At 47.0% G+C, this 13259-nt stretch overlaps 1 protein-coding gene across 1 annotated transcript in view; it reads right to left on the bottom strand.

Moving 5' to 3' along the window:
* Positions 1-13259, bottom strand: part of LOC142291656 (S-adenosyl-L-methionine-dependent tRNA 4-demethylwyosine synthase TYW1-like) — a 293905-nt gene that overhangs the window by 127509 nt on the left and 153137 nt on the right. The window contains exons 12-13 of the mRNA XM_075336334.1: positions 12646-12823; positions 1282-1417 (exon numbers count right to left, since the gene is read on the bottom strand). Coding sequence (XP_075192449.1) covers positions 1282-1417; positions 12646-12823 — 314 coding nt within the window. The remainder of the gene's footprint in view (positions 1-1281; positions 1418-12645; positions 12824-13259) is intronic.

The following is a 13259-nucleotide window of genomic DNA, read 5'->3' as shown; positions in this document are numbered from 1 at the left end:
TCATGCTTCACGGTGGGAACCAGGCATATAGAGTCCATCCGTTCACCTTTTCTACAAAGACACGGTGGTTGGATCCAAACATCTCAAATTTGGACCATCAGACCAAAGCACAGATTTCCACTGGTCTAATGTCTATTCCTTGTGTTCTTTAGCCCAAACAAGTCTCTTCTGCTTGTTGCCTGTCCTTAGCAGTGGTTTCCTAGCAGCTATTTTACCATGAAGGCCTGCTGCACAAAGTCTCCTTTAATAGATGTTCTAGAGGTGAGAAGGCGTGTCCAAACTTTTGGTCTGTACTGTATATTGATAGATTTATTTTCCTGAAGAAGGGGAAAGATTTCTCTGAAACGCATAAAAATAAAGTCACTGAAAACAGTCCTTTGGATTGTTCCTTACTTTGATAGCGCGGCTTTTGACCCCTTCTTATGTGATTTATCTGGTTCCACATGGGGCTGCAGCAGCCGGCTTGACATGTGGGTCTAGTGGTTATCATTCTCACAACCCATCAAGGTGACCACCCTCAGTGTTGTTCTTCCATATTACCCCTATTTGCGCTCCTTTGGTCTTCCAGTTTATTTATAGTGTACTGGCGATATAGGCATAGGAGGTATGTATGAACTCTGTATCACAAATATTGTGTTTTGCATCTAAGGGTTTTTTGTAGGCGATTTTTAGTAACAAACATTATTTTTATGCAAGGCTTTAAAAACATTACAATTTAATGTAAATCTGCCTAATTATATGTGACATTTCCACTATTTGTCGCAAGGAACAGAAATGCTTTTTCATTATTTTATAATTCAGATTCTTTTAGCATGGTAAAAAATGAGAATATTGTCCTGGTTATGAGAGTTAATGGGCAGGATTCATCACTATGCAGCTTTGTAAAAAAAAACGGAATAGAAAGAAGAGAAAATAAAAAATGTATGACTGATAAAATTAGTGTACATTTCTGAAACTGCACAACACAATAATAAGAAATAACGATATCAGTGAAAAGCATACCGTAATTCAACAGTTAGGAAAGATCTAGCCACCTAATGTCTGCCAGCACAAGAACACATTTCTTTTTATGTTAAATCTAATACCAGACAGATTAACAGAAGAGGGCGATCTGAACATCTGGTCTATTTAGAGTTTGCTCCTTAATTAGGAAATTGCAGAATTCAGCCATATAACTATGGTTATACATGAAGATGCCAAGATGAGCAAGAAAACAGCTACTGTTAGCAGCACTTACATTTGTGTCAAGTACCACACTGTTAATAAAATTCCACATTTTACCTTTTCTGCCAAAGCCGTCAAGCTGTCAAGGAACCTTTGCCAAAAATCCTTAAAGAGTGGGCGATCAATTTTCTTAAGGCTGTCCTTAGTACTTGCATCCACACTCACATACAACTGTGTGACTGGCTCCAGAGATCTGACCATAGCAAAATAATCAATATTAAAACCAATATACAATACTTACTAATAAAAGAGTAAATATGTCATTTATTAGTCAATAATATTAAATGATATATGGTGAAGTTAACCCTTTTTTCCATCTATAACACAGGACAGACACCACTAGAAAAAAATAACAAAAAAACTATTTTAGGCCTTGTTCATAAGGCCACTTTACACACTGCGATATCGGCACCGATATCGCTAGCGTGCGTAACCGCTCCCATCGGTTGTGCGACACTGGCAAATCGCTGCCCGTGGCGCACAACATCACCCGGACCCGTCACACTACTTACCTGCTCTGCGACGTCGCTGTGACCGGCGATCCGCCTCCTTTCTAAGGGGGCGGTCCGTGCGGCGTCACAGCAACGTCACTAAGCGGCCGCCCAATCAAAGCGGAGGGGCGGAGATGAGCGGGACGTAACATCCCGCCCATCTCCTTCCTTCCACATTGCGGGCGGCCGCAGGTAAGGAGATGTTTGCAGAAACCTCACCTTACCTGCGTCCCGGCCACAATGCGGAAGGAAGGAGGTGGGCGGGATGTTACGTCCCGCTCATCTCCGCCCCTTTACTTCTATTGGGCGGTGGTTCAGTGACGCTGCTGTGACGTCGCTGTGACGCTTAGAAAGGAGGCGGTTCGCCGGTCACAGCGACATCGCAGGGAAGGCAAGTCCGTGTGACGGGTCCGGGCGATGTTGTGCGACCCGGGCAAAGATTTGCCCGTGTCGCACAACCGATGGGGGGCGGGTATGCACGCTGGCGATATCGGTACCGATATCGCAGTGTGTAAAGCGGCCTTTAGGCCTTTCAGAAATGACGAACAAGGAGTCGATGTTCCTAAAGTGGCTGTCCTGGGTACGTAATGTCTGAGAGCCCTCAAGGTCTAGCGAATATAGGAACCTTTCCACCCTATGGACTGGGTGTGGACAAAAGGAAGGCAGAACAATGTCCTCGTTCATATGAAACGGGGAAGTAACATTCGGAAGAAAATCCGGAAGGGGGCGTAGAACCACCTTGTCCTGATGAAAGATCAGAAAGGGTTCGTGGCAAGAGAGTGCTGCCAGTTCCGAAACTTGTCTGATGGACGTAATCGCCACTAAGAATGTTACCTTCTAGGATAGAAGAGCAAGAGAAGATTCCTTAAGAGGTTCAAAGGGGGACCTCTGGATACCGTCCAAAACGAGATTGAGGTCCCATGGGTCCAGCGACCATTTGTACGGGGGAACTAGATGGGAAACGCCCTTGAGGAAAGTCTTGACTTGCAGATTGCAAGCTAGGCGGTATTGATAAAATATTGAGAGAGATTAAACCTGCCCCTTAAGTGAGGTGAGAACCAACCCCTTTTGCAACCTGACTGCAAAAAAAAAATAAAAAAATCAAGAATTCTGGGGATCGCCAGAGGCATAGGTTGGACATTAGATTCCCTACACTGGCAAAGGAAAGTTTTCCACGTACGGTGGTAAATATGGGATGAAGGCTGGCTTTCGGGCACTGTAAATGGTGGAGATGACCACGGGAGAGAATCTCGCTCTTGTTAAAGTCAAGGTCTCAATGGCCAGGCCGTCAGCTTCAGGGCTCTGGAGTTCTGTTGGGAAATGGGCCCTTGGGTCAGCAGGTCTGGGATGCTTACGAGGCGCCATGAGCAATTGTACTAATTCGGCATACCAGGCGCACCTGGGCTAGTCCGGTGCTATTAGTATCACTGGGACTCCTTCTGCCTTGATCTTCCGGATTACTCGCAGCAGCAGGGGCAGAGGCGAAAAACATGTAAGGTAGACGGAAGCGACTTCAGGAGACTAGAGCATCCGCGCCGATGGACTGTGGATCACGTGACCAGGCTAAGAACGAGGGTACCTTTGCGTTCCACCTTGAGGCCATTAGATCCACGTCTGGTGTACCCCAGCGAGTGAAGATGTGTGGGAACACTTCTGGGTGGAGAAACCACTCTCCGGCGGCCAGGCCTTGGCGACTTAGAAGGTCCGCCGCCCAGTTCTCTACTCCCGGTATGTGTAATGCTGAAAACACAGACCCCCGTCGATTCGGCCCAGGTGAGGATCCTGAGGACCTTGAGATAAGCTGTCTTGCTGCTGGTACCTCCCTGAAGATTGACCTAGGCCACAGCTGTTACATTGTCCAATTGGACCTGAATCAAACGACCTGCTAGCAGAAGGGAGGAATGACCTGAGCGCGAGAAAGATTGCGCTCATTTTTTAAGGATGATTTCTGGGAAGGGAAGACTCCTGGGGCGTCCAACGTCCCCAAGCAGTGTGGAGCCAGTGCGCTGCTCCCCAGACTAAGAGGCTGGTGTCCGTGGTCAGGAGTAGCCAGTCCACTTGGGGAGAAAAACTCCCTCTCGATATGGAAGAGGACTGAAGCCACCAGCAAAGCGCATACCTGACCGAAGGTGTCAGGTGAAAAGTTCGCCCAAGGAAAAGGGGCTCTTGTCCCAGACAGCTAGAAGCGCAAGGTGCAGTGGGCGGTAGTGTGGCTAAGCGAGCAGCACTGCCTCTATAGCCGCCGCTATCCTACCTGGCACTCATACTGAAATCGTATGGAGCGAGAGGAGTATGTAGAAGGCAGTGTACCGCTTGTTGTAGAGCGGTCGCCTTGTCTTGAGGGAGAAATATCGAGCCCCGAAGGGTGTCCAGGGACATGCCCAGGGAGGTGACGGATTTTGACGGGACCGGGGATGATTTGACTGGAGTCAGAAGCCGTCCTAAGCGGGATAGGGTGCCTACAGAGATCTGCACGCTGGCTGAGCCCTTGATGAGGAGGTCATCCAAGCAAGGCAGAACAGCCACTCTCCTGGCGTGAAGGGCAGTCATGGCGGCCTCCATGACCTTTGTTAAGACCCTTGGTGCTGTGGCAGAGCCGAGGGAAGGGCCACAAATGAAAAAAAGTAGTCCTGAACAGCGAAGCGGAGGAACTTTTGGTGAGCTGGAGCAATGGGTATGTGCAGGTACGCATCCCTGATAGCTAGGGAGGGAAGGAATTCTCCTTCGACCATAAAGGTAAAAATGGACCCTAGGAATTCCATTCTGAATCTCCTTACGTGCACATGTTTGCTCAGGTGTTAGAGGTCCAGGATGGGTCGAATTGACCCGTCCTTTTTTGGGGACCACGAGAGGTTGGAATAGAAGGCCTTGAACGTCTCGCCGTCCGGAACAGGTACCATCACCCCCGCCGTTTGGAGGGAGTGGATCGCTGAGGAGAAGGCCTCGCGGTGTTTTGAAGCCTTTGGGGGGGTTTGAGAGACCAGGGGATCAGGTCCGGAATTCAATGTGGTAATCAAAAGACACAAGGTATCGCACCCATTTGTGGTCTGAGGCGGCAGCCCAGATGGAGGAGGACGAGACTCCTCGGTCTTTGTCTAGACTGCCAGGACGAGGTGGACTTGGGGAGGGCTGAGAAGGTCGGGCCCTGCGTGTCTAGTAAAAAACATCCTGGGCTAGAGTTGGGGGAGGGAGGTACTCCAGTGGCGCCTCCAGTGGCGTCGGACAAAAAAAAAGAGCCTGTCCAGACGATCGGTAAACCATAGGTCCGGAAAGGAGTACTGAGAGAGGCTTTTTAGAGACCGAGTCCGCTCTCTATTATAGGAACCAGAGAGCTTTACAGATGGCTATGGTATTTGAGGCGGCAATAACTGCGCAGGTAGCAGCGTCGAGGGAGGCCTGCATGAGGTACTCTGCCGCCGCAGCAATGTGAACTGTTACATCTGTAAGGGTCTGAGGGAACCTGGTAGTCCTGGTGCCTGTGCGACCCACACGGAAGGGGAGAGGGACCCGCAGCCTCAAGGCAGAGCGATCGAGCTGCTCCACTTGTCTGTCTGTCGGGTCCTTGAAGGAGGATCAATCAAGTAAAAGACAGGAGGGTCCTTCAGGCAGGCGGAAGGCGGGTGAGGGTCCACCGAGGCCGGATCGGCCCTGCCCTTAGAGACAGCTAAGCCAAAGGGCTACCGGGACTCCATGAGTTTACGGATACCGAAGCAGCGTCAAAAAAACTTTTTTTTTTTTTTAGGTTTCTTCACCCTTTTAAAAGGAGACCGCAGGGTCAGTAGTAGTGGATGGGAGATTTTCCATATGCAGAGTTTTGGTTGATTGCTGCAATAAGGGAGTCCATCGCAGCTTGATCGCTCGGGGAGGTTGAAACCAAGGAATCATCCCGGTACAAACATCATTCCCCTTCCTCCGGCTCCTCAGAGACCGCGGAACATGTGGGAGAACCCCATCTATGTACTCCAGAGGGAGAACCATAGGGGTCATGCCCTTTTTCTGATCTGCAACCGGTGAAGCAGAGGGCTGATTCTTATCAGAAGGACCCTCTATAGAGGTGTCATCAGGCTGCGTTCTGTCCAGGGGCCCCGAGGACGATGTTGCATAGCCAGCACCAGGTTCTGGGAACTGTGCCCATTCCGGGGGACTGGGAGCCGTAGGCTCTGGGCTGGCAGCAGTTGCTGTGGTGGTGGGGGGTGGGGGGGGAAGCTACAGGGGCACCGGACTCACAGAAGGAGGAGGTGCTATCATCCCCAAGTAGCTCAGCGTGGCAGGATACATTAAAAAAGTCTTATAGTTGTTGCTGTAGTTGTGCAGGGCATTAAACATGTGACTGCAGCCTCTGGCTGATGAGCCACAAACTCTGATTGTAATGAGGGAGCAATGCTCTGCAGAGCTAATGTGCAAGTGAGGATATAACTCACCCAGAACCTGATGACCCCTCCCCCCCCTCCTCCTGTGTCCCAGTTCCTGTGGGAAGGAGGAAGCCAGCTCTGAGAGACGCCCACAGGCTCTGATCACAACAAGAGGGTGCAATGCTCTGCAGGGCTCCTGTGTGAGAAGAGGTACGCGCGCTTTCGTGAGGGGGCGTGGCTTATCGAGTGTCGGAGGGGACGGGGTTTGCTCTGACAAGAAGGCATGAGAAAATATAATATAAGGAAAATGGTGGGAAGGGACTCCCCTTCCCCCCTCCAGCCCTGCACAACAATGGTGGACAGAAAAAAAACTCTGTAAGTGTACCGCAGCTGCGGGTGCACTGAGTCCTGGGAGCTCTCCCCCTCCCCCCGCCAAAGGTGGAATGCTATGCAGGAGTCTGCAATCAGCCCATGTGCATCCAGTCAGTGTGACCTTTGCTCCAGTTCCTGTCAGGGATCCTGTGTGGAGATTCTGACGCCTGCTGTGCCCGGTCACAGAGCTTATATCAACTCAGAGCCTGCCAGAGGGACTGAGGACGTTTTTCATCTGCTCTGGGCTCTGGAAAAATCGGAAGGATCTCACCTCAGATCCTGTGGAGATGGCAGTCTGACGCTTGCTGCCTGGTCACGCTGGTGCGGAGCATATATCAACTCAGAGCCTGCAAGAGGGACTGAGGAAGTTTTCATCTGCTCTGGGCTCTGGAAAATCGGTGCCTGTGAGACCCGTCGTCCAGTGAGTAACAGCCCAGGATCCAGTGTCGCAGGAGGGGGTACGGGGACGCGACACTCCGCGTTCCTGCCTGTTGATGGTTTTGGGAAATCGGTCCCCGAAGGAAACAGTCGCCTTCTAAAAACAAAAAATTCTTGCTGCAGTAGTCTGCAGAGATATGCCTCCTATAGACACTAAGCCAAAACTGAAGTAGCCTGGCTGGGCCAGGGGGTGTATACTGCAGGGGAGGAGCTAACATGTTTGCATCTACTTAGTGTCCTCCTATGGATAAGCAGCATAACACCCATGGTCCTGTGTCCCCCAATGAGGCGTCAGAGAAAGAATGTTATTCCTCCCAACAGCATTCCAGTTTTCATCATGGAGGAGCGGGTTCAGTCACCGCTCTGTGCATGGAGAGCAGCGGCTGTAAAGGCCCCATTATACGCTACAATTTATCTGACGATATGTCGTCGGGGTCACGGTTTTCGTGACGCACTTCCGTCGTCATTAGCGACGTCGTTGCGTGACACCTACGAGCGACTCCGAACGATCGTAAAAATAGCGAAAATCTTTGATCATTGACACGTTGTTCATTTTCAAAATATTGTTCATTGTTTAGAACGCAGCAGACATATTGCTACGTTTGACACCCTGCCAACGACGAACAACATCGTTAGTGTGTCCGTCATCAGCGACGTGGGCGTGTTATGAGCAATGCTCCACGCCTCCTCCACTCTGATTGGTGTCATGTCAGGGTGTATACTATGGACAATTATATGCCTCTGTCATTGCCGGAATCGTTGGGCGTAATGCTGTGTGACGGTGTCCACACAACCGCCTTGTCAAACAATACATCGCTGAACGTTGTAGCGTCGTTTGTGAGATGGGTATGTGTGACTGCTACAAAATGACCTATGAGCTATCTCGGCGAATCGTAGCAACGATCTGGGCAGGTCACATCGCTAACGATATCGTCGTGTGTAAAGCGGCCTTAATAAGACCCCCCCGCGCTGACTAACAGCTACTCTGAATTAGAACTGGCTGTCAGTCAGTGCAGGGTGCGTGGCTACAGAGCGGTGACTGAACCTGCGTCGGCGCCTCCCCCATGACTGACATAGGATTACTGCTGGAGTAAGAAAGTTCTATTCCTGCCGGCAGCAGGACTTATGTGCAGACACTGGGCAGGTGTAGGTTGCCATTAACCTGCGGATTAACCCGATATCTGCAGATTGATAGCATGTTTCCTTTACTAAGTTCAGCATCTCCTAATTTCTTCCTACAGTGTTCGATCCCAAGAATAATAAGACAACTCTGCCTGGAGGTGATTGGGGAAGGACACTGAAATCAAATTTTACAGTTCTTCAAATTGCAAATGAATGGAATTATTCTGATTAATCGCCAGCCCTACATTGCACCTTATTTATGGATACCCATCTTTATGCCTTTACTGAAACTAAAATATTCGGAACAAGCACTACATTTCTGAGCGGCAGATTACCAGAAGAGTAAAATGAATAAAAATAAATAAAAATGATCTTTCTGAAATCAAAAAGTCCTCACAGAAAGCAATTTTAATTTCTAGAGGGTGGAAGGAGCGCAAACCCGTGTATAGTCCATTAGGATACAAAATGTGCGTAGAAATCACAAACAGATTTCATTTACCCTGTCAGCATAACTGCAATAAGCAACGTAACATTTAACGGGGAAAGATGAACGCAAATATGTCTGAAATTCATCTCGGCAGCTCAAAGGAGTCTGAAGAGTAATATAGGGCAGCTTACAAATGACTCAAAATGCTGTTGCTTTAAAGTTTGACTTTGATTTTCATGTGTAAAAGGGGGATTTATTAACTGTAATGTCGTTTATTTACACAGCCAAAAAAGCCTTTAATTTCATATAAAAGACATTGAAATGCAGGACGGAGTGGACAAATTTTACTTATTAAAAGAGTTTAAGCAGAAATAAAATGTGGTGCATAAAACACACAAATAATTGGGTTAGTGCAACAGCAAATTGAAACTTAACCTCTTAATGATCGCCAATACGCCCATTTTACAGACCTGAGGAATAAGAAAATAGCGCGCCCCCCCATGGGCACGTGGTCCTGATGGTTTCCAGGTTAACACAAGATGACCTTGTTGGCTGCCACTGTTAACAATACTTTAGTGTAGAAAACTACATTTTTTATTATCTCCAATCCACTTTACTTGCTGTGAAGCCCCTGTGAATCCTCCCTGTCTGTGATTCTCCGGCCCCTCCACCAACCTCCTGTCTCTGAATGACAGGTCACTGCTGAGATTGCAAACAGAGGAGGAGACCTACACTATAGTCCAGCCTCTGTGCACCAAAATCTAAATAGCAGAAAAATAAAGCAAATTTCTTCACCAAAAGGTATCTATCAGTATTACAGCCATGTCTTAACTCGACATGACAAAATAGTGCGGACAGGTTCTCTTTAAGGGCTTTACTGGCTAGCCAAGCAGTGGAGTATTTTGATGCATGCGATGGAGCATTGTCCTGCATGAAAATCATGGTTTTCTTGAAAGATACAGACGTTTACCAATACCGCTGTGTTCTAAAAGTTGGCAGTAAGTCTGCAAAACAGCTTTATAGCTCAGTGAGATTGGACGTAGAGGGTTGTCTGTGAACATCAAATTTCAAGTCTTGTCACAGATTTCAATTGTAGTTAGTTTGAGTAGTTTAAGATTTTACAATGACCAAAGCATATTCATGTGTTTGAATGGCCCAATTAATGTCCAGACCTAAATCCCATTCAGAATCTGTGGCAAGACTTAAAAGTTGCTGTTCACAGACGCAGGTGAGGTTACTCAGTTCAATGAGATCAGGTTACCTGCGATCACAGTTGGAGGACCGTGGGAACCTCCGACTGTGACCGCACATAATCTGAGTGACATCACCGCTGATCGCTCGGCTCAGTCTCTGCCTAAAGATCACAGCAGGCGGACATATTCTATGCCCACACGCTGTCACTTCCGATGTAGCAGAGCCGTAATCATTGTGGGAACTCATGTGGCTTATGTCGGACCTGGGTGTTCTGGGGGTTAATAAAGGGTGTGATTTTTTGTATTTTATTTCAATTAACCCCTTCAGCCCCGGGGCACTTTCCGTTTTTGCGTTTTTGCTCCCCTTCTTCCGAGAGCCGTAACCTTTTTATTTTTCGGTCAATCGTGCCTTATGAGGGCTTGTTTTTTTGCGGGACAAGTTGTACTTTTAAATGAAAGCATAGTTTTACCATATAGTGTACTGGAAAACAGCAAAAAAAATTCCAAGTGTGGAAAAACTGCAAAAAAAGTGTGATGGCACAATAGTTTTTGGGATGTTTTATTCACGGTGTTCACTAAATGGTAAAACTGATGTGTGGGTATGATGCCTAAGGTCGGTGCGAGTTTGTAGACACCAAACATGTATAGGTTTATTTGTATCTAAGGGGTTAAAAAAAATTCACAAGCTTGTCCAATAAAAGTGGCGCACGTTTTGCGCCATTTTCCAAAACACGTAGCGTTCTCATTTTTTGGGATCTATGGCTCAGTGACGGCTTATTTTTTGCGTCTCGAGCTGTCGTTTCTAATGTTACCATTTTTGCGCAGATGCTACGTTTTGATCGCCTGTTATTGCATTTTGCGTAAAACTTGCGGCGACCAAAAAACGTAATTTTGGCGTTTGGAATTTTTTTGCCACTACGCCGTTTACCAATCAGATTAATTGATTTTATATTTTGATAGATTGGGCATTTCTGAATGCGGTGATACCAAATATGTGTATATTTATTTTTTAACCCTTTAATTTTCAATGGGGGGGAAAGGGGGGTGATTTGAACTTTTAGGTTTTTTGTTTGTTTTTTTTTACTTTTTTTTTTTATTTTACTAGTCCCCCTAGGGGGCTATAGCGATCAGCAATCCGATCGCTCTTATCTATCTGCTGATCACAGCTATACAGCTGTAAACAGCAGATTCAGTCACTTTCTGTTTCTCTCTGCTCGCGGCCGAGGGAAAACGAAAGTGAAACTTCATAGCTGCAGGCGTCATCACATGACCCTGTGCTACGATGGCAACCAACGAAAGTCACGTGATCCCACATGTGACTTCCGGTGGGGGCGGCGGTAAGTAAAAAACATGGCGGCGCGCATATAGATCTTGCTGCCAGACTTTGGCAGCGAGATTTAAGGGGTTAAATGTTGCGAGTGGAAGCGATTCCACTCGCAACATGCAGGCACACGTCAGCTGTTGAAAACAGCTGATATGTGTGCCAACTGCCGCCGCCTGCCCGCGGCAGGGGGCGGGGCTTAACGGGACACGCTCCATGACGGATATATCCATCCATGGTCGTGAAGGGGTTAAAGGATTTTTTTCTGTGCTTGTGTTTATTTCTATTCACTTACAGATTAGTAATGGAGGGTCTCATAGATGCCTCCCATTACTAATCTAAGGCTTAGTGGCCGCTGTGAGCCACCGCACCAGGGCAATCAGGATGAGTGGGGTAAAGTGTCAGGATTGTTGCATATAATGGATGCGAAAATCCTTGGTGGCTACAGGCTGCTATTTTTAAGATGGGTCTCCCCAGCCTGAGAAAAAAGAGCCGCATGCGGTCTCTCTTATTTTGATTCACAGCCAAGATAAGCGCACGGTTGCGGGCTTCAGCCTGTAGCCGTATGCTTTATCTGTACTGGGTGTCATAATATGGGGGACCCTACGCAAATTTTTCTTTTTTATTTATTTATTTTTACACCAATAGAGACGCACAGACAGTCTGTGACTGCAACCAGTCACGCACGCTGTCACATAAGCTCGGGGTGCGTCTGACTGTAACCAATCACAGACGCCAGCAGTGCCTATGCATGAAGGATAATGAGCGGTCCTGAAAGTAGCGTTAGAGCTGCACGGGAGACTAAGTAAGTGTAACGCGTTTACTCCAAGCCCCCTATCACTTCTAACACCATTTTAAATCTCTGGATTCTGGTCCCCATAGACTTATATGGGGACCAGCGTCCAGCCAGATATCCGGGATTAATTCCTGGCCCGAACCAGGTTGTTTTTTTAAACTTGTTTGGTCTTTCCGATCTGGGTATCTGCTAATCTGCCCATCAGTATACAGGATATTAGTCTCTGATCCCTTTCATTGCCTCTATACATGCATGGGAACATACATGAAATACACCTACCATGAATATGCTCATTGGGCAGACACATGCACATATAAATGTATTCCACAATTATACACACATACATTTAAAATAGGCATTTAGATCACACATTACATACATATATCCCAGTGTTTGTGTGGGTTTCATCTCGGTACTCTGGTTTTCCTCCCACACACCAAAGACATACTGATAAGGAATTTAGATTGTAAGTCCCAATGGGGACAGTGATGATAATGTCTGTTAATATTCTAGTCCTCCAAAGCATCCTGCGTGTTCCTTCCTGAGAGCGGAAGGAACACAGTTGTACTCCTCTGTAAGGCAGGACTGTATGTGCTGGGCAGTGTTCCTGAACAAACGACACCGCATATACACAAATGCTAGGCAGACTGCTACATATTGGCTTCCTAACTGGAGTCCTCTCTCTTGTCCGGGTAACTTTGTTGTACAGGCGGTATAACTGGCACTGACATTACACATTAAACACCATTAAAGCGGACTATAACAAATAGCTATATTCCCAAGTTACAACTGTTGGGCTAACATGGTAGTCTATATATAAGAGACCATTGAATGAAAACCTAGTCCAAAAACCATTACTTCACATAAAAACAGATGTCATGTAAATCAAGAAGTAGAATATCTCAATACCTTATTTCTTCAGGGAATTGTGCGTTTGTAACAAGAAAACTCGAGATTTCCTTGTGATGAAGCAATTTTATAAATCTGTTGATCTCTGGGTACATTATAGGTTCTCCCACTAAAGACAGAGCACAGTGCTTGACAGCCATGCCTTCCTCAAACCGATCAGCCTTCACACCAGGTACCCCTGCAGGAAAGAGAAAACAAAAAAAATATTCTTCTAGATTTAATGCCAGGCATCCTGTTTTATCTATGGTAGTAAATTAGCTGTTCTCCAAAAGGGAACAAAACCGTTTATCTAATGAAGCTCTAGGTAGCTGCCCTGGAAGCAAATGTCCGAACAATAAAAGGGACTTTGTCACCAGGTTTATGCTCCACCATCTGAGAAAAGCATAATGTAGAGACACAGACCCTGATTCCAGCGATGTGTCACTTACTGAGCTGTTTGCTGTCATTTTGATAAAATCAACGTTTTCCCTGCGCAGATCTAGCAGTTATACAGAGCTCAAGACTATGCAGGACTACCTGGCAGTAAGAAAAATAGTCCTCTAATGATAATCTACTGATGATTATACTAAGCAGCCCAGTAAGTGACACACCACTGGAATCAGGATCTCTGCCCC

This window comes from Anomaloglossus baeobatrachus, chromosome 2, assembly GCF_048569485.1.
Source record: "Anomaloglossus baeobatrachus isolate aAnoBae1 chromosome 2, aAnoBae1.hap1, whole genome shotgun sequence".
Lineage (NCBI taxonomy): Eukaryota > Metazoa > Chordata > Amphibia > Anura > Aromobatidae > Anomaloglossus > Anomaloglossus baeobatrachus.
Note: the sequence above shows the minus strand (reverse complement) of the source record. Positions and strands in the feature narration are given on the sequence as shown.